At 50.3% G+C, this 20,567-nt stretch overlaps 2 protein-coding genes across 2 annotated transcripts; both read left to right on the top strand.

The window, feature by feature from the left end:
- Positions 1 to 4,481: 4,481 nt before the first annotated feature.
- Positions 4,482 to 8,559, top strand: ZNF862 (zinc finger protein 862; the record flags this gene model as incomplete). The annotated part of the gene is made up of 2 exons (XM_081102005.1): positions 4,482 to 6,585; positions 8,387 to 8,559. The coding sequence occupies 2 exons, from the start codon at positions 4,482 to 4,484 to the stop codon at positions 8,557 to 8,559; spliced, it is 2,277 nt and encodes a 758-aa protein (XP_080958131.1).
- A 2,552-nt stretch (positions 8,560 to 11,111) lies between these two features.
- Positions 11,112 to 17,306, top strand: ATP6V0E2 (ATPase H+ transporting V0 subunit e2). The gene is made up of 4 exons (XM_081102046.1): positions 11,112 to 11,324; positions 13,097 to 13,144; positions 15,531 to 15,644; positions 16,035 to 17,306. The coding sequence occupies exons 1-3, from the start codon at positions 11,128 to 11,130 to the stop codon at positions 15,622 to 15,624; spliced, it is 339 nt and encodes a 112-aa protein (XP_080958172.1). The 5' UTR covers positions 11,112 to 11,127; the 3' UTR covers positions 15,625 to 15,644; positions 16,035 to 17,306.
- Positions 17,307 to 20,567: the final 3,261 nt, after the last annotated feature.

Raw genomic sequence — 20,567 nt, 5'->3', positions numbered from 1 at the left:
TTCTTTTTCTGTCAAGCACCCAAGGTTCTCATGCATCAAAGCAGAAAGACAACTTTTCATGTTATAAAGCTTTTACTTCTTTTTTTTTTTATTAGCACATAATAACAGAAGCCTTACAGAACAGGCTGCTGAGCATAACTTAGGAATTCCAGCAGCAACTGATGCTTTAAAAATCACCATTAGTTTATGTTTTGGGCATACAGTGTACATAGATATAATCAATAGTCAATAGGGGTAAAGGAGATGAAGCTGTAAAGGAACAGCATTTTTGTGTGCTATTTGAAGTTAAGCTGGTATAAATTCAAATTGGAATGTTACAAGTTTAGGATGTTAAATGGAATCCCCAGAGTAACCAAAAGAAAATAGTTATAAAATATACACAAAAGGAAATGAGAAAGGAATTTAAACATTTCACTACAAAAAGTCAACTGAACACAAAAGAAGACAGTAATCCTGGAAATAAGGGACAAAATAACTATAAGGCATAGAGAAAACAAATAGCAAAATGACAGAAGCAAGTTCTTCCTTATCAGTAATCACTTTAAAAGTAAAAGTGGATCAAATTCTCTAATCAAAAGACAGAGATTGGTAGAATGGATGAAAATGCATATTCCAACTATATGCCATCTACAAGAGATTCACGTTATATCCAAAGACACAAATAGATTGAAAGTTAGCTGATGGATAAAGATAATTCCATACAAATAGTAATCAAAAAAAGGCAGGCATGGCTCTACTAATACCAGACAATATAGACTTTAAATTAAAAAAGGTTGCCAAAGACAAAGAATAACATTATATGTTAATAAAAAGTTTAACACAGCAAGAAGATATAACAATTAGAAACTGCTATGTGCCTAATGACAGACTATCAAAATATATGAAACAAAATACAGAATTGAAGAAAGAAATAGAAAGTTCTACAGTAATTGCTGGAGACTTTAGTGCCCCTCTCACAATAATGGATGGAACAACCAGACAGATAAATTAGGGAATAGAGGATGTAACACAATAAATCAGCTAGTCTAACAGATATATACAGAGCACTCTACCCAACAACAGCAAACACATCCTTACGTACACGTGGAACATTTTCCAGGACAGACCACATGGTAGGCCAAAAAGAACAATGCTGAGGGACTCGCTTCCTGAATTTAGAACTTACCACAAAGCTACAGTACTCAGAGTGGTGTGGTACTGACATAAAGACAGACTATAGACCAATGGAATAGAACAGAGAACCAAGAAATAGAACCTCATGTATATGGTCAGATGATTTTTGACAAAGGTGCCAAGACCAATGGGGAAAGGATAGTCTTTTCAGCAGTTGGTCCTGGGAAAAATGGACATCCACATGCAAAAGAATGAAATTCAATCCTTATCTAAACCATATAAAAATTAAGCCAAAATGTATCAAAGGCCTAAATGTATGACATAAAAACCTCTCAGAAGAAAACACAGGACAGATGCTTCATGACATTGTATTTGGCAGTGATTTCTTGGATATGATGGCAAAGCACAAGTAACAAAAGAAAAAGTAGATAAATTGGACTTCATGAAATTTAACATTTTTGTGCATTGAGAGATACCGTCAACAGAGTAAAAAGGTAACTCAGAGTGGGAGGAAATATTTGCAAATCATACATCTCATAAGGAATTAATATCCAGAATATATAGATAGCTCTTAAAACTCAGCAACAAAAAGCCAAATAACCTAATTTTTAAAAAATGAACAAAGGACTTGAATAGACATTTCTCCAAAGAAGATATACAAATGGCCAATAAGCACATGAAAAACGCTCCACATCACTGATCACTAGGGAAATGCAAATGAAAACTACTGTATTGAGATACCACCTCACACCCACCAGGATAGCTACTAGCCAAAAAAAAAAAAACAACAACCGCAAGTGTTGGTGAGGATGTGGAGAAATTAGAACCCTTGTGCACTGTTGGTGGGGGTGTAAAGTGGTACAGTCATTTGGAAAACAGTGGGGAGTTCCTAAAACAATTAAAAATAGAATTACCACATGATACAACATTTCTACTTCTGGGATTGAAAACAGGTTGTTGAAGATAATATTTGTGCAGCAACGTTCATAACACTGTTATTCACAATAGCTAAAACATGTAAGCAACCTAAGTTCCCGTCAGCGGATGAACAGATAAGCATAATGTGGTCTATCCATACAATGGACTATTATTTTAGCCTTAAAAAGGAAGGAAATTCTGTAGTATGCTACAATGTGGCTGAACCCTAAGGACATTACTAGTATGCTAGTTGAAATAAGGTAGTCTCAAAAAGATGGATATTGCTTGATTACCTGTAGCTGAGGTACTTAGAGTATTGAAAATCATAGAGACAGAAAGTAGAATGATGGATACGGGGTTCTTGGTTTGGGAGATAGGGATGTTATTATTTAGTGGTATAGAGTTTCAGTTTTATAAGATGAAGAGTTCTGGAGATGGATGGTGATGATGGTTGTACAACATTATGAATACATTTAATATCTCTGCACTGAACACTTAAAATAGTTAAAATGGTCAATTTTATGTTACATATATTTTACCACAGTGAAAAGAAAAAAGAAAAAGAAAAGAATGCCTTGATAACTAAAGACAAAGAAGGGCTGACAAATGGGACCTAAGATACATGCCAACTAAGTGTAGCTTATGATCCTGGATTAGGTGCTGGCCTGGGAAAGATAGACGTATAGATAGCTACACAGGACATTTCGAGACAATTGAAGAAACGTAGCTGTGGACTGTGGATTAGATAGTAGTAGTATATCCATGTTCTATTTTCTGATTTTGATCTTTATACATACATTCAGTCACCTAAAAGTTGATTAGTGAAAGTAATCTCCCGTGACCTCGTCTTTTGCTCCTCCCCAGTAGCCCCACAGTCATCAGTTGTCTGTATGTCCTTCCAAAGAAAGTGTATACGCACATTCACATAGTCACGTACAGAAGCACGTAAGTGGACACTAAGGGATTTTATTTTAAATCAAGAAAGTGAGTTCTTTGTATACCCTTGAGGGATATTCACGTTTTAAATAAAGGGCAGTGTTTAACCCAAAGACATGAACCTCTTCTAGTCAGATTTCGGGTTTCATGGCAGGTGGTGGACATTTTTAAGGGGCCTTTCAAGTGCACGGGACAGTAGTTGGTGGCACTCTTCCACTTCTCAGCTGGCTTTCTTTATCATCCTTGTCTTCTCTCTTTCTACTTTATCCCCCATGGTTCTTCCTATTTTCATGCTTTCCACTCTAGATGCATTTGGCTGGCCCGTGGCCCATGGATCTAAGGAAGCTATTTATCCTGGCTAATGGATACACCCTACTCTGGGTACCTCTTGGGTTTTAAGAATAAATTGGCACCCTAGATGAATGGGCATCCATCATGCCTCTGGCTGAATAGACGATTAAGAGATAGAGCCAGAGGCATCCCTGAATATTTCAGGAACCACAAATAGCTTCACGTGGGCTAGTTGACTTGAAGGTCCATAGCAGTGACGTCAGTATGACTCTTTGTCCTTGCAATAGGGCCTGTGGCTACCAAACCAGACTTGATATCAAAACTGGAGCATAGAGCTGCACCCTGGACCAAGGATCCAAAGGGGACGAAGTGGGGGAAAGGTCGTTTTCCAGGTGAGTATTGATCTACTGAGTTCTGGAGGGCACGCCCAAGGGCCCAGGTAGCTGTGGCAAGTCACACAGTGTTAGTTCAGCCATACTTAACTTGAGCCTATTGTGCACCAGGCCCTATATCAGACTCTGGGTAGACAGAGATGAATATGAAATTAACCCTGCCCTCAGAGCGTAGAAAACTGGGAAACCAGGACAGTATGGAAATAATAAGGAACTCTGATGAGCAGAAGTGCTAAAGGGACCTGTGGTTGAGCTGATGGGAGGAGGGGTGTGGGAGGTGCTGGTTCTGATCAACGATGTGCCCACAGGCCTGTGAGCCTCTACTCTCTCCCTCCTCCTCTGGTTTTTAGCACTGCTGGCCTGTGGGAGTTAGTTTTTTGCATATCTCCAGCAGTAACTTGTTGGCTAGTAGCTCCTGTTTATACTTCTGTGCCTCCCTTCTTTCAAAGGCTCATAAGGACTTATGGATGTTTAACCTCATTTCTTTGTGATGCCTCAGAAGAGGATTAAAGCCACCTGTTTATCCAATAGCATCTATGGCCAAGGTGGTCAACTAAGCTTATTAGTAGCTGATGTCACATGATCCTGGGTCACTGTGTGGATAGAGAGGGGGAAGCTGGCCAAAGAGCCCACAGGGATTAGCAAACAATTCTTGACTTCCATAGATAATAATGGGGAAGTCAGTGATGCTCTCTAGAAAGGTGGACCACATTCATCCTTTCTGCTTTGCATCAGGATACGTATTACATTGGGGGTCTTAGCTGATGGGAGTCTGCAGAGTTCTGGGCAGCAAAATCAAGCAGTTTGATTTGCTCCCAAGGGAAAAAGAAGATGGTGGCTGCCGGAGAGGCAGACACGCAGGCCTCGGCTGTGGAATCTGCGTTGCTTCTAGCTCCTCCCGTGGAGACATGTGCCTCCTACTGCAGGTCCAGCCTTTGTGACGTGGAAGCAGATGGGCCTAGGAAAATCAAGAGGACTTACAGACCCCGCTCCATTCAGAGGTCGTGGTTTGGGCAGTTCCCATGGTTAGTCATTGACTCAGAAGAGACCAAGCTCTTCTGCTCAGCTTGCAAAGAAAAACCGAATCTCCACGACAGGTCATCGCGGTTAGTCCAAGGTTACATGGGGCCATTTAAAGTGGAGACTTTAAAATACCATGAAGTCAGCAAAGCACACAAGCTCTGCGTCAACACTGTTAAAATCCAAGAGGACACCCCTCAGGCTGCCCTAGTCCCAGAGATCTCCAGTGACCTGATGGCCAACATGGAGCACTTCTTCAGTGCGGCCTACTCCATCGCCTACCACTCGAGGCCACTGAATGACTTTGAGAAGGTCCTGCAGCTCCTCCAAAGCACAGGGACCACGATTTTGAGCAAGTACCGGAACCGCACTGCGTGCACCCAGTTCATCAAATACATCTCTGAGACTCTGAAGCAGGGGATCCTCGAGGACGTCCGGAACTCCCCCTGCGTGAGCGTGCTGTTGGACAGCTCCACCACCTCCTCAGACCAGGCCTGTGTGGGCATTTACATCCGCTACTTGAAGGGGATGGAGGTGAAAGAGTCTTACATCACGCTGGCCCCGCTCTACAGTGAGACAGTGGATGGGTACTTCGAGACCATTGTCTCTGCACTGGATGAGCTGGACATCCCCTTCCGGAAGCCTGGTTGGGTCGTGGGTCTGGGAACCGATGGCTCAACCATGCTGGGCCACAGAGGAGGCCTTGTGGGAAAGTTCCAGGAGGTCATCCCCCAGCTGCTGCCTGTCCACTGTGTGGCCCACCGGCTGCCCCTGGCTGTGGTGGATGCCTGTGGGGGCATTGATCTGGTGAAGAAGTGTGACCGGCACATTCGAACCATCTTCAAGTTTTACCAGTCCTCGAACAAAAGGCTGGCAGAGCTGCAGCAAGGCTCTGCGGCACTGGAGCAGGAAATCACCCGCCTCAAGGACTTGAATGCAGTCAAGTGGGTGGCCAGTAGGAGGCGCACACTGACCGTGCTCATCTTGAGCTGGCCTGCCCTGGCGCAGCACCTCCAGAGTGTGGCAGAGGCGGGGGGCCAGATTGGGCACAGGGCCAAAGGCATGCTGAAGCTCACGAAGAACTTCCATTTCATCAAGTTCTGCCACTTCCTGCTTGACTTCCTGAGCATTTACAGGCCGTTGTCGGAAGTGTGCCGGAAAGAAGTGGTGTTGATTACGGAGGTGAACTCCACGCTGGGACGGGCCTATGTCGCTCTGGAGACCCTCCGTCACCAGGCGGGGCCCAGAGAGGAAGAGTTCAATGCCAGCTTCCAGGATGGGCAGCTGCATGGCATTTCCTTAGACAGAACGGAGATGGCAGAGCAGCGTTTCCGGGCAGACAGGGAGAGAGTGATCCTGACGGGGACTGAGTACCTCCAGCAGAGGTTTGACACACACCGTCCCCCACAACTCAAAAACATGGAGGTGTTTGACACCATGACCTGGCCAAGTGGCACTGAACTGGCCAGTTTTGGGAATGATGATATCCTTGCCCTTGCCAGGTACTTTGAGCTCTCAATGCCCCCAGGGTACAGCGAGCAAGCCCTCCTGGAGGAGTGGCTGGGCCTGAAAGCCACGGCCAGGAACCTGCCGCTCTCCATGCTGTGTAAGAGCGCCCTGGCCCAGCACTGCCGCTTCCCCTTGCTGAGCAGGCTGGTGGCAGCGGTGGTCTGTGTGCCCGTCTCCACCTCCTGCTGTGAGCGTGGATTCAATGCCATGAACCGGATCAGGACCGAAGAGAGGACCAAGCTCTCCAATGAGGTGATCAACATGCTCATGATGACAGCAGTGAATGGTGTGGCAGTCACCCAGTATGACCCGCAGCCCGCCATCCAGCACTGGTACCTAACCTCCTCGGGCCGGCGCTTCAGCCACGTCGACGCCTGTGCCCCGGTGCCACCCCATTCCGATGCAAGTAAGTCTACATGGTAGAGTTCCTGGATGGGGAAACACGGTGGAAGGGAATCTCATCTTCCCAGTCCCGTGTGAGCAGGAGCATCTGATAAAATCAGCCATCACAAGGGGCTTGGCCTGAGGTATTGGTGAGCTTCTGTAGTGTGCCCCACCATTCACTAACCAGTGGCTGCCTGGGATCTGACCCCTGCCCTCCAGGCGCTTGTGATCCAGCTAGAGAGGCAACTGGCACTCACTGTAAGCACAAATACAGTGCTGAGAGCACGAACTTCCGGCCCGCTAACTAGTGTGTGACTTTGGGCAAGTTAATCACTCTGTGCTTTGGTTTTCATCAGTAAAGTGAATTAATACATGTCAAGTGCTTAGAACAGTGACCAGCAAGCAGTGCCAACTATTTGGAATAACCAGATGACTGGACCAGTTGGGGCAGCAACACCACATTCTGAATGGGCTATGCAGAGTTGGAAGGTTGGAGAGGAGGTCAGTGCAGGTCAGAGGCCGTGGAGAAGGTGCTGGTGAAGGAGGTGGGGGTGTGGTCCAGGCAGGGGGGCAGTCCTGAGGGCACTGCCTACTGGCCTGGAGGCCGGTCCAGGGACAAGGCCTGAGGGGGATGTTACATTATATGGGAGGCAGCTTACTGGAAGTCTGAAGCAAGAAATTGTTTTCTTTGCAAGTGGTCACTGAAAACCAAAGTAAACATGATAGTTACAGAGGTTCCCTAGGCGCCTCATGGTTTATTTAACAGAGAAAGAGCTGTGATTGGTCTCTTGATGGCTCTTCCAGCTGGTCTCCTGCTTCCTTCCTTCCTTCCTTCCTTCCTTCCTCCCTCCCTCCCTGCCTCCCTGCCTCCCTCCCTCCCCCTCTCTCTCTTTCTCTCTCTCTCTCTCTCTCTCTCTCTCAGTGTATGTTAATTCTCACCTGAGGATATTTTTCCCACTAATATTTTAGAAAGAATGGAAGGGAGGGATGGGGATAGAAAGAGCGAGAAACATCAATGTGAGAGAGGCACATTCATTGGTTTCCTCACACACACGCCTGGCTGGATCAAACTTGGAACCCCGTACATGCCCTTGACCGGGAATTGAACCCGTGACCCTTTTGTGCATGGGCTGATGCTCTAAGCACTGAGAAACACCAGCCAGGGCTTCTGCTCTCATTTCTCACCTCTGCATCTGTAGTCGGCAGCAGTGGACTGGGTCTCAGGGTTGACAGAGGCTCCGTAGGAAGCAGGGTGGCCCTGACCTGTAGCTGGGTGGAGGGGAGTCCTTCATCCCAGCATTTGTTGTCATGTCCCCCCACTGTAGGGGAGGAAACAGAGATGCTCCCAGCTGTGCTCTTCTGCAGGTGGTTCTCCTGGGGACACAGGGATTTGCACATCTGAAGCAAATAGCGAACCCTACCAGATGTTATATGATAAAGCCTTCCCAGCGGGCTTTCTCAGCCTCAGCACTGTTGACATTTGAGGCCAAATAGATCTTTGTGAGGGTCCGTCCTGTGGTGGTGGGTCTTCAGCAGCATCCTTCGCCTTTACCCGTTACATACCCACTGGATACCCGTAGTGCCCTCCTGGTTGTAGCAACCAGCTATCTTCAGACTTCAAGGGACAAACAGCCCCTAGGGGAGGTCCTGTGTCCCAGCGTGGGCATAGACCAGCTTGCAGCCCTAGTCATGTCTCCGGTCTGTGCTGCCACCGTATTTTTCCACTGGATATACCTTGGGGTGCAGTTGGCAGTGGGAAGGGGATCCTCATGTACTGTGTTTTCCCCAAGTCTGATGGTGCCTTCTCTTTCCTCCCACTTGAGGGGCGGTGCCCAGGACGGAGAAGATGGGAGCGCGCCATGTGGAGGAGGCTGTGACCCAGAAGCCGCCCATCCATCCTGTGGGAACGGGTGGAGATCCTGACGACTGCCTCATGGACCCTCCTGACAGGCTCCTGTACCCCCACACCAGTCAGGAGGCCCCTGTGCTGTCCTGATACAGGCTCTGCAGGAGCAGGAATCCTAGGATTGCCTTGGAGACTGCTACCCTGCCCCTTGTGGTCGTGCTGACAGGCTCTGTGCCCTGGAATCTGCCTTTGGTAGGGACTCTAAGCACAGGAAGTGGGCAGTGACCAGGTAGTTACACCCACATGCCAGAGAGGCAGGGCATCGGGGGTGCACAGCTTGTTCACCTCTAAATGGAGCAGGGGCAGCACTGACATGCCGAGGCTCTTATCTCAAGTTCATGGTTAAGGTGCTTCAGGAAATAATCCCATTGCGAAAGATTTCACCGCATATGCTGGTGGCAAGAGGATTTTTCTGAAGTGGGAGAGACTGCTGGGGGTAGGAACTTAAAGGAGCACCCCAGCCCCCTGGAACGTTGGGGAGCATTCCAGTGGGGCTGTCCACAGCCTCGGGGGCCTGGGGAAGACACTGGGTGAGGGGCAGAGGATGACCAGCTGGCCTGGCTCTGGGATGTCACCCTGGCTCTATAACAAGCAGGTACAGTCTGATTTCAAAATGGGAAACTCATCAGAGAATCTCTCTACCTCCTCCTAGGACCGTCCTTTAGGGTGAGACAAGCAAAGCCCTTTGCACAGAGCACTCCAGAGAGCTTCTGCGCCTCCAGGCCAGGCGAGAGAAGCATCTCCCTGGAGCGGGCCAAGCCCATGCGTCCCATCCAGTCCCACAGTTGCGGCCCTTGTGTTTGACCTGCATCGTTCTGGAGTGCCTTCCTAAGCAGCAAACTGGACCGAGTTGCCCTCAGGAGGCTGGGATCCGGTCCCTGCTCTACTACAGGCAGTAGTTCAGCCATGATTAATCATTCCTCTTTGCTGTGCCTCAGTTTCCCCCTCCATTAAATAGCAGAGAGTCCATGTGCCTGCTGGTTCCCAGCCTGACACAGAACTGGCACATGACAGTGCATCCACCTACCTGCAAGACAGCCCTCAGACTGCACAGAGGGGACTCAGCTGCTTTCAGCCTTTGTTGTCATCCTCTGTCCCGTCACCCATGTCTTTACTGTGGAAAGAGGTGCTCCTAAGATGTGGCATCGGCATGATGGTCTAGTCCCGTGGTCGGCAAACTGCAGCTCGCGAGCCACATGCGGCTCTTTGGCCCCTTGAGTGTGGCTCTTCCTAAGCCTTAGGAGTACCCTAATTAAGTTAATAACAATGTACCTACCTATATAGTTTAAGTTTAAAAAATGTGGCTCTCAAAAGAAATTTCAGTCGTTGTACTGTTGATATTTGGCTATGTTGACTAATGAGTTTGCCGACCACTGGTCTAGTCCATTCTTCCCAACATTGCTTTGGGGATTCAGCCTGGGACTCCTTGGGGTGCTTGTGAAATATGTACCCAGGCCTGCTTGCTCAGACCCCCAGGCCTGGGGCTCAGGGCCTGGCTGTAAGGTCCCTCCGGAACTTGTGTGCCCACTCCAGGCACAGAAGGGCCCCCGCACTGTGAGGTTCCTGCGTGCTCTTGCCCATCTGCCCTTCTTCCCCAAAGTAAAATACTTTCCTTCCGGGGCAGCTTCCTTCAGCAGGCTCCTCGGCTGCTGCTCTGGCTGGAGATGGTGTGTCCGCTCCTACCTACCTAACCGCTGCGGAGGCAGGGGCAGGGCGTCTTTGCCCCTGCCTTGCTTGTTCAGGCTCCTTGCTGGCCTTGCTGCCGGCCCCAGCTGGGGTCCCTGCTCTGTTGCAAGTTGAGGTGGTCGGACCCTCAGCCAGCAGTCTGCCCACTCCCCCGTCCTTAAAGGTGTTGAGAGCCCCTGCAACACTAGTATCTGAAAGGCTCACTGGATGGCTGACCCCTGGTTCCCAGGATTCTGACTCTCCCTTCCTGTCTCCCCACCCTTAGCACTTAGCCTTTGTGCCAGGAATTCTGCTCTCACTTTCTGCCTTGAACCCGTGGAAATGTCTCTTCCTGCCCTTGGGGCAGGACCTTGGGCAGTGTGTTACACGGCCAAGATGGAGCCCGCTCACACAAGTTTCTGTGTGCAGTTCGGGAATCTGCCCTAGGCCAGGCATTGTGGGGGTGAATTGGTAGGATGGAAGCGAGAAAGGCCCTGTACTCTTAGCCTTGCCCCCCCCCCCCCGCCCTGTCCGCGGGGTACATTGGGGAGCATAGACTACTGGACTATTGCTTCTCTCCCAAGCCCAGGCGTGCTCAGTGTTGGGCAGGACAGTGCGAAGATTGGCCAATTCCCGCATCCAGGTGTCTGCCAGCCAAGGACTCAGGTGTGTGTGTGGGGGGTGGGGGGGGTGGGGGGTGGGGGGAGGATGACGGCCCAGGAATGTCCTCCTTCAAATATGTGCAAATGAGGTCTATAAAACCACGATTGATTCTCAATGTTTTAGCCTGAATAAAACATTTCGACACAGGCCTGTGCCCTATGAATTCTTTTAGAATTAGGGAACTGGAGAAGCTGATCGAAGCTAAGTAGATCGGGCTGCCCAGAAAGCCCGCCCTCAGCCCATCGCCCGGACCCTCTCCCCCAAGGATGCGCGCGCGCCTGCGCAGGTGGGGATGCCGGGCGCTCCCCGGGCCGCCGGGGCCTGGTGCGCATGCGCGGGCGCCCACTCAGCGGCCAGGACCCGCGCGCGCCGGAGCGTCTGCCGCTGACCCCGCACCCCGGTCCGGGCGTCCCGCGCCCCGCCATGACGGCCCACTCCTTCGCCCTCCCGGTCATCGTCTTCACCACGTTCTGGGGCCTCATCGGCATCGCCGGGCCCTGGTTCGTGCCCAAAGGACCCAACCGCGGGTAAGGGACGCGCGGGCCCTGTCTCCCCGCGGACCCTCCAGGGGCGAGTGCGCCCGCCGCGGTCCGGGACCCCCCGCCCGCTCCTCCCGGGTCTGCGCTCGGCCCGTGCAGCCGGGGGAGGGCGGAGAGGGTCGGGGAAGGGCGGAGAGCCGACTGTCGCGGGAGATGCTCCAGGGTCACCCCTCTGGCCAGTCCCGCTGTGGCTCGCCACTGTTCACACCGCACCGGCTGTGACCTTGGAATGTCACCGCTCAAGCCTCCCTTTCTTCCCATAGGCAAAATGGGGAGGATGATGATGATGATGATGGCCTTTTTAAAAATATATATATATTATTGATTTTTTACAGAGAGGAAGGGAGAGGGATAGAGAGTTAGAAACATCGATGAGAGAGAAACATCGATCAAGCTGCCTCCTGCAAACTCCCCACTGGGGATGTGCTCGCAACCAAGGTACATGCCCTTGACCGGAATCGAACCTGGGACCCTTCAGTCCGCAGGACGATGCTCTATCCGCTGAGCCAAACCAGTTAGGGCGAAGGCCTTTTTTAAAAAAAAATCCTTACCCGAGGACATATTTCCATAGACAAGAGAGAGAGAGATGATGATGATGATGATGCGAGAGAGAAACATCGATTGATTGCCTCCCCTACCGCCCCTATGGGGGATTGAACCCGCAACTTAGGTACGTGCCCTGACCGGAATCTAGCCGGCAACCATGAGATGTATGGGAGGACGCTCCAACCAGTGAAGCCACCCGCCCAGGGCGATGGCTGCCTTTTAAGGCTGCTGTGAGGATCACGCCAAATAACGCATGTAAACTCCTAACGATGCAGCAGTGGTATTATGTATTGAGTGTTTTGGTCGGTATCATTGGCCTGTGGCGGTCCCAGAGCAGATTTCTGTGCCTGTTACACCATTCGCCGGTTTCTGCTTCATGTTGTTGTCAGTGACAAGGCACTGTCTCCCCTCGATGACAAGGTCCTTCATGCTCCAGGTGGGCGTCTTGGCCACTGTAGACCCCAGGGCCCAGCACGGGACGGTGCTTGGTAATGTTAAAAGAGTGGATCCAGTGCTAATTTCTCTGGTGCAGAGTTCAAGTGCTTTTGGTCAGAGGTCATAGGGTCTGGTTTGGATTCAGTTCAGCTCTGGCTGGAGTTGTGGACACAGGGGTGTTGCCTCTGTTTTTCAAGATCTGCAGGGCTGAGGACCACAGCTTGTTAGTGTCTCACCTCTCGGGCAAACCGTGGTGAGTTCTTTCTTCTGACAGAAGCCTCCCCTGCTGCCCTGTGGGCTCTGTCTCCAGTGGTCTGAGTGGACACAGCGCTCTTGTAGCCACTCAGTCTGCCTCAGAGATGGTGCACAGCTCCCTTGCTTCTTGTCCTGTCGTCTAGTCTTACGTTTTCCTTCCCCTTGCCCAGTGAATTTTGAATTCCAGAGACTCCTCCACAGTGGGTTGCTGCAAATGCAGCTCTGTGAGTGCCTAGTCCCAACACGGCTGCATTAAGATGGGGACATATTGGGTGACAGAGAAGGGAGATGAAGGGAAGGAATCATAAGGTGATTCTGATATGGTCAAGGCCAGCCTCCCCATGAGGTGACACTTAGCATTTTTATTTTCCATCTGAAAAGAACTCAGCCTCCGGTGTGCCGGTGACAGGGGAAGACCAATGGGAAAGGGGCTGACACCAGGAGCTCTTTCCCTGGCCCTGGCCAGGCTTCTGAGGGCGCTGGCTCCACCCCTGGCCCTGACCTGACATCCTCTCCCATTGCAGAGTGATCATCACCATGCTGGTAGCCACTGCTGTCTGCTGTTACCTCTTGTAAGTACCTCTCTCCCAGCTCAAAATCAGCCAGTGCCTTTCCCCTCCCCTCCCCCTCCCCTCCCCTCTGTCAAACACAGGAAAGGAGGCGGTTTGGAATGGCAGAGAGCAACAGGCTGGAAGTCATGAACTCCGGTCCTGGGTCTAAACGGTCACCCGGACAAGCTTTGTGGTGTCCACGGGCTGCGGCTTTCTCAGGTGTGAAATGAGCTGGGCCAGCTCAGTGCTTTTCATGCCCAGCTTGGCATCAGAACCACCTGGAGAGACTGTGAAATGCGGCTCTGAGGCTGCACCCGAGACCCACCCAATCACAGCGCTCAAGGTCTGGGCTTGGGAACCCGAACTTATAATGCACGTCCCTGGGGGGTTGTGATACAGCCACTTAGAGCCCCCAGATGCAGTCTCCAAACCTGGAAGGGGGCCCTGGGGACATCGAAGAGCATCAGAGGGACTTGAGAACCTGGACAGTTCAAGGGAATCAATTTCCAGGTCCTCAACGCCTAGACCAGTGATGGCGAACCTTTTGAGCTCGGCGTGTCAGCATTTTGAAAAACCCTAACTTAACTCTGGTGCCGTGTCACATATAGAAATTTTTTGATCTTTGCAACCATAGTAAAACAAAGATTTATATTTTTGATATTTATTTTATATATTTAAATGCCATTTAACAAAGAAAAATCAACCAAAAAAATGAGTTCGCGTGTCACCTCTGACACGTGTGTCACAGGTTCGCCATCACTGGCCTAGATGGTCTCTTTCTAAAACTGCTGTTCATGATAGCCCCTCCCACCCCTCCAATCCTTTTGTGTTTCCTTGCTTCGTGTTTAAATCATCCTGGCTGCCAAACCGAGGAGTAAGTCCACGTTCTAGTGTTAGGGAGGCCTGTCTCATTATCAATCAAGCCCAGTGAGGCCTCTGTGGCTTCCCATCTTCCTGGGTCTCATACACTATTTTTTGGCTTAAGACTGGTGTAGTTGGGTGTTCAGGGTAGGACAGTAGCATGATAAAATGCTGATTCTTTAAAAGGTAGCTGATTCTTTTCAAAGTAACTAGGATATTTCTTAGGATTGCCAAATTTTTCAAATGCATAGGTTAATACCCACATTTAAAAAATTTTGCATGATTGATTTCAGACTTGGTGCCTGTTACATAGTTAAAACCTGTTTTGTCTGATGAGATCATGAGCTAGTTATTCCTATGAGTCAATTCTAATTTCACTTTATATAATGTTTAATATTTCTGCTTCCTATTAACAAAAAAAATAAAACCTGTTAAAAAAAATAATGACGACTTTCAGATGTTAGTTTAAATACATGAGGCATATGGTTTTCCAGAATTCTCCCTGGACAGAGCATCTCTGAGGCCCTTTCTCTGTGCTGTTTCTTGGTCTTTTAGGGCTGGACAGATGTCCTCATCTCTCCCAGGGAGGGCCTGTGAGGGGCTGAGGTTTGAAGGTCAGAGACCAGGACAGAGGATAGTGACTGGGAAGGTGGGAGACGGAACATAGGCAGCGTGTGGGTATTTGCAAACACCACATCAGCATAAGGGAAGGGAACCTGGGCTGCAGATCAGATGCACATGGGCAGAAAGGTGGGGCAACTTAAGCAAATGCCATGCCTAGGAATTATATTTACAAAACATAAACTTGGGGTAACGCCAATGATAAGCGGGCAGCCATTTCTGACAGTGTCCTGGGCAGCAGGCAGGTGATTGGCTGCCGTGGGGATTCAGAGGTAGAAGAGCTGGATCCTTCCTACAAAACCAGACCGAGCCCCATTGGCACCAGCATTTTAGGCATGCGAAGTCACGCACCTCCAGGGTCTTTGGGGCCTGCTTCTGTGGGCAAACGATGTCATGATGATAGGGCCTGACACCCCCGACCCCATCTGTGCAGCCTGTGGTCGCTGGAAAGCTCTGGCCTGAGAGACAGGCCCTGTCCTATCCTCATCGGGCCTGGGAGTGGGGCATTCTAATCCCCGCTTCCTCATGTTGGGGTAGTTCCTTCATCTTGTTCCTGAAAGGGGGTGATTCTGACATGCCTCCCATCAGAACAACCCTGTCCCGCTCCCAGGTGCCGACTGGAGTGGCCCGCACCAGGGATGTATTGGGGCACAGCTGGAATCACTCCCAATGAGCCCAGGAGGCTGTCTTACCTCTTCCCTCACCCCAGAGTCCAGCCTCAACTCAGAGACCTAATAAATCTACAGAACATCAAATCAAACCTAATCTAAACCAAAACCCACGAACCCCAGACCCAGCCGACCTGCCCCTCACAGACCCTGCAGCTGGTGTTTGGGTGGGTCATGTGACAACAAGCCTCGCAGGAGACATATCTGGGAGGTTCCCGCTGTGTCCCAGCTCACCCTCAATGTGCTGTCCCTGGCAGCTGGCTCATCGCCATCCTGGCCCAGCTGAACCCTCTGTTTGGGCCACAGCTGAAGAATGAGACCATCTGGTATGTGCGCTTCCTGTGGGAGTGACCGCTGCTGCTTCAGCCCAGGTACTGGGCCAGGGCAGTGGGTAGGGGGCACCTCGGGTGGAGGAAGAGAACAGGCAGGACCGTTTTAAGCGTTTATGTTTGGATTCAGATGTTCATTTATTAGACAAAAAAAAGTGAGCACCTACTGTCCGCCTGCCTGGCACTGTGCTGGGCACCAGATGGAGAGCAAACCAGGTCCTCGAGGTGCTTCCTCGGAGGGCTCAGAGGGCAGGGCCGGGGATGCAGAGCCTGTCCTGAGAGGGGACGGCCTGGGGCCCAGGAGCGTCGAGGCAGTAACTGGACAGAGGAAGTTGAGATAAGCTGAGTGACTGGGGCAGAGGCAGGGAGGGGGTGGTAGAGAGGGGGTGTCCACAGCGAGGAGGTGACCCTCTCATGTGATGTGCTTTTCAGGTACCCCAGCTCTCCGGATAACCTTGGCTCAACTGTCCCTGAAGACCCCTTTGTTCCACCCCACAGCTGTGTCATGATCCCTCTGTGTTGAAGTAATGGAAAATCATTCACACCCAAAACACCATGGTAATTTGGGTCCCGATTGAAACTTGTATGTTTAGCATTCTTTATGGTTGTAAAGTCACATAAAGTGGCCTGCTCAGAAAGTGTCCCTCCTCGGAATACCTTGTTCCACTCCTCCTGTACCTGCCCCCCAGTCTGCAGACAAGCACCCCTCCCTCCCAGAGGCTCAGAAACGAGGCAGCTCCTGCCCCCAGTTTGGACTCCACTCATTCGGCTGCAGTGAGGGCAGATTTCAGAGCCCCTCACAGCAGCCCCTAGGTCACCTGAGCTGCGGAGGATGAAGAGAGACAGGTGTAGGGAAGGTTTGGGCAGCACGGAGGGCTTCTGAGGTCGGCTGGGATGGTGAGGGATGGGAGGGCATCGGCCCTGACTGGCTGAGCAGGCAGCAGACCAATGAGATCCTGGGACCCGCAGCCCATGCCCTCACTCCCAGGAGAGCTGAGGCTGAGATCCCAGACATTTCCCCCAGTCTCAGTGCTAACCAGGGTCTCCTCTCTGCCGCATGGCCTCCCTGGAGGAAGAAGCCAATTTCATGTATTTATTGACTATTTATTTGATTGGCCTTCCTCCCACGTAGTGGGCATTGTTTTTGGACCTGCGGGAGGGTGTGCGGTGTCTCACCTGGATTTCTTGGTCTGGGCTTGGCCTGTTGCTCAGAGCTCAGGCTGGGCCTCCCCTTGATATCCGACAGGCCCCTTTCAAAGTCCCTTCCTGTCCTGACCCCTGTGGCTCTCCTGGGGTGGGGGGATTGTGTGTGGGTTGTACAGAAAACCTCATCTGTATCTAGTGACTCACGAGTGGTGGGAAATCACTGTTCAGTGGCAGAGTCCTGGCTGAGGCCAAGTTTGCTGGCCACCCTTTCCCTGCCCAGCTGATTTCCATGTCCTCAGAGGGTGGGCGTGAGGATGGGGACAGGAAAGAGGGCTCGAAGTGGCTTGGAGCTGCAGCTCTGGGATGTGGACACAGAACTACATTTTCCTGAGACCTGAAGGAAAGTGCAGCTGGTCTGGATTCTGCCAGGATCAGGCCTGGAAGGAGGAGGAGAAAGTGGGAGCCTTGCTCAAGTGGATCTTTGACCACCACTCATCTGTGCCCGATTGCAGAGTGAACAATTCTTGGACTGTGCAATAAAGCAGGTTCCCAACCTTTCTGGAGTGTAGCCTGCCTCATTCCCAAATACCTGAGGGCCCAAATCTGCCTGCTCTGCACCTGGCCTGGGTGAGCACGTCCTGCATGGGGCAGGGAAACAGCAAGCGAAGGAACTAGCACTTCAAGACCAGTGAGAGCCAGCACAAGAAATTTAGGGTGGGGAGGGCATAGAGGAGGGACCAGACCGCTGAGGGCCTGACCATGGCCGAGGAGCTTGGGTGGACCCAAAGGGCAATGCAAAGCCACAAAAGAAAGCCAGGGAGGGATATGACCCAATTTGATTTCTGGGATAATCTCTACAGGGTGCGTAATGGGCAGGAGCCTGGTGACAGGGCCCCAGGTGAGCGGTGGTAAGGACGAGTGGGCAGATTAAAGGTCTACTTAGTAGCTAAGCTGACCAGCGTGTTGGCAGTGGGAGAGGAGGATGAATCCAGCCTGCTCTGGATGGTGGACTCTGGAGAAGACAAAGGCTGTGAGGTAGGACACACAGATGGCCAGCAGGGGGCAGCACCTGAGCGCAGGATGGGAACCTCCAGAGCCCAGTTTATACCTGGCCACCCAGAGGAGCATGATTTTACAGGTTCTGGGGCTTTAATGACCTGTTAGCGGGAGCAGGGACAGTTCTGAGGATGATTCCACAGCCTGGATGAAATTTCCTTCAAGGGTATGTAACAACAACAACCATAACTGATGCCTACCAGGTGCCAGCCACTGCTTGGGGGAAACAAAGGGCAAAGAGCTAAGGTGCCTTTCCAACTTGATGCCGTGATGCCAGGCTTCCCACCCATCCCCTCTGACCTTTCCCTCCTCAGCATCCTGCTAGATCTGACGAGTTCCAACCTGTCCTAGGGACAGCCAGCAGCCCGGATTCTCAGTGGGAGGGGAGGTACACACAGATGACTGCATGCCACAGCAGCACCCGCCTTGATGAAGCCCCTGAAGCAAGGCCCCTTGATGAACTGGAGTTGCTTTGAACAGAAATAGAATCGTTCATTCATAACAGTGGGAATGTGAGGGTGTGTGTGTGTGTGAAATCCATGGGGGCGGTTGTGGTTGCTTCTCATAATCACCTGGAAGTGACCTTTGTTTATAAACCTTGGAGTTTCCAGGAACAAAGTCAGTTGACAACCACCATCAGAAGAGTGAGGGCACGTGACCACAGTTTACGCTAACAGTCCACACTGCGTATTAACAAATCTGCATAAGAATCACTCAGAACAAACAAACCCATAGAATGCCGGACCAGGTCCATTACAACAGAATCTCCAGGGATGGAGCAAGAATCCCAGACTTGTTTAAAAGTATATATTTTATTGATTTTCTTTTTACAGAGAGGAAGGGAGAAGGACAGAGAGCTAGAAACATCAATGAGAGAGAAACATTGATCAGCTGCTTCCTGCACACTCCCTACTGGGGATGTGCCCGCAACCAAGGCACATGCCCTCGACGGGAATCAAACCTGGGACCCTTGAGTCCGCAGGCTGATGCTCTATCCACTGAGCCAAACCGGTTAGGGCTATCCCAGACTTTTAATAAGTGCTCCGATGGCTACCAGGCTGGCACAGTTCCAGGAATCAGAATATGGTCCACCTATACTAGAATTAACCGGACTGTTTGAAAATGCAGGTTCCCGGGCCCACTCCAGATCCTGCTGGATTAGAGTTGGGACTCAAGTTTCCCAAGGGTTCTTATGCTACTGAAACCCTCTAGACAGGGTTTCCCAGCCTTGGATAATTCTTTGTGGGGGTGGGGGAGAGGTGAGGGGCGCTGTCCTGTGAAATGTAGGATGCTTAGCAGCACCCTGACCTCTATTCACCAGATGCCAATAGAACCCCTCTCCCTGCTCCCAGTTGTGACAACCATATAGTTTTCCAGATAATTTGAAAATGTCCCCTCCAACATGGGAGCCACTACTCTAGATTTGACCCCTCAAGTGATTGATAAAAATTTAACCAGTTTACTGACCAAGAGCCATTACGAAAGAGGATGAGAAACCTTGATGAAAGCTGGTATCCTGAGAGCCAGGGTGCCCTGTGAGCCTTCGCCAACAGGCCTGGAGCTTCTGACTTGGTCCACGCCCTGGGGAGATGGAAGCACCCAAGCTTTAGGGGATTATTAGGTGTCTGAACAGACTAGTTCCGGCACCATGTGGTCCAGGGATAAGCTGGAGGCTCATTGGAGGCCAGGGTGAGGGAGGGAGCTCTGGCGTCACAACTGGCCCAGTAGAGCCTTGAGCTTACCCTGCAGGCATCTTCCCTGAAAAAGGATGGTGGGCATGGTTGGGGTGGATATTTCCAGAATCCCCACCACAGCTCCCTAACCTCAGGATCAAGGGCCATGATGGCAGCACAGCTTTTCAGAGAGAAGAAGGGAGAGAGAGGGAGAAACATCCATGTGAGAGAAACATTGTCCCAAGCAGATGAACCTGAAACCTAGGTATGTGCTGTGACCAGGAATTGAACCCGCTTGACCTTTCAGTACCAGATGATGCTACAACCAACTGAGCCACACCAGCCAGGGCATATTCTTTTCTTTTTTTTTTCTTTTTTTTTTAAGTTAATTCTTTTTTAAAAAAATATATATTTTATTGATTTTTTACAGAGAGGAAGGAAGAGAGATAGTTAGAAACATCGATGAGAGAGAAACATCGGTCAGCCGCCTCCTGCACATTTCCCACTGGGGATGTGCCCACAACCCAGGTACATGCCCTTGACCGGAATCGAACCCGGGACCCGTCAGTCCGCAGGACGACGCTCTCTCCACCGAGCCAAACCGGTTTTGGCATATTCTTTTCTTTTTAAACACATAACCCATACACTGTTTTCTACCTTGTTTTTCTTTACTTTTCTTTCTTTTTGTACTGGATGATATACATTGAAAAATCAGTTCATATCAGTACATTAAGTCTCTTTATTTTTATTTATTTATTTTTGTTATTCCTCACCCAAGGATATTTTTCCATTGATTTTTAGAGGGAGTAGAAGAAAGAGGAAGAGACAGAGAAAAACATCAATGTGAGAGAGAGACATCGATTGGTTGCCTCTCACACATGCCTCGGACTGGGCCAGGTATGTGCCCTTGACCAGAATCGAACCTGGCACCATTCAGTCCGAGGGTCGACGCTCTATCCACTGAGCCAAACCAGCTAGGACAAAGGTTTCTTTATTTTTAAAAATGTATTCATAATATTCTGTCATATGGATTACCAAAATTTTTTTAATATACTGGGGTTGTTTTTATATCTCTCTTTTTTAAAAATAT

Source organism: Myotis nattereri (assembly GCF_964212035.1).
Source record: "Myotis nattereri genome assembly, chromosome: 11".
NCBI lineage: Eukaryota > Metazoa > Chordata > Mammalia > Chiroptera > Vespertilionidae > Myotis > Myotis nattereri.
This window is presented reverse-complemented; position numbering and strand designations above follow the sequence as displayed.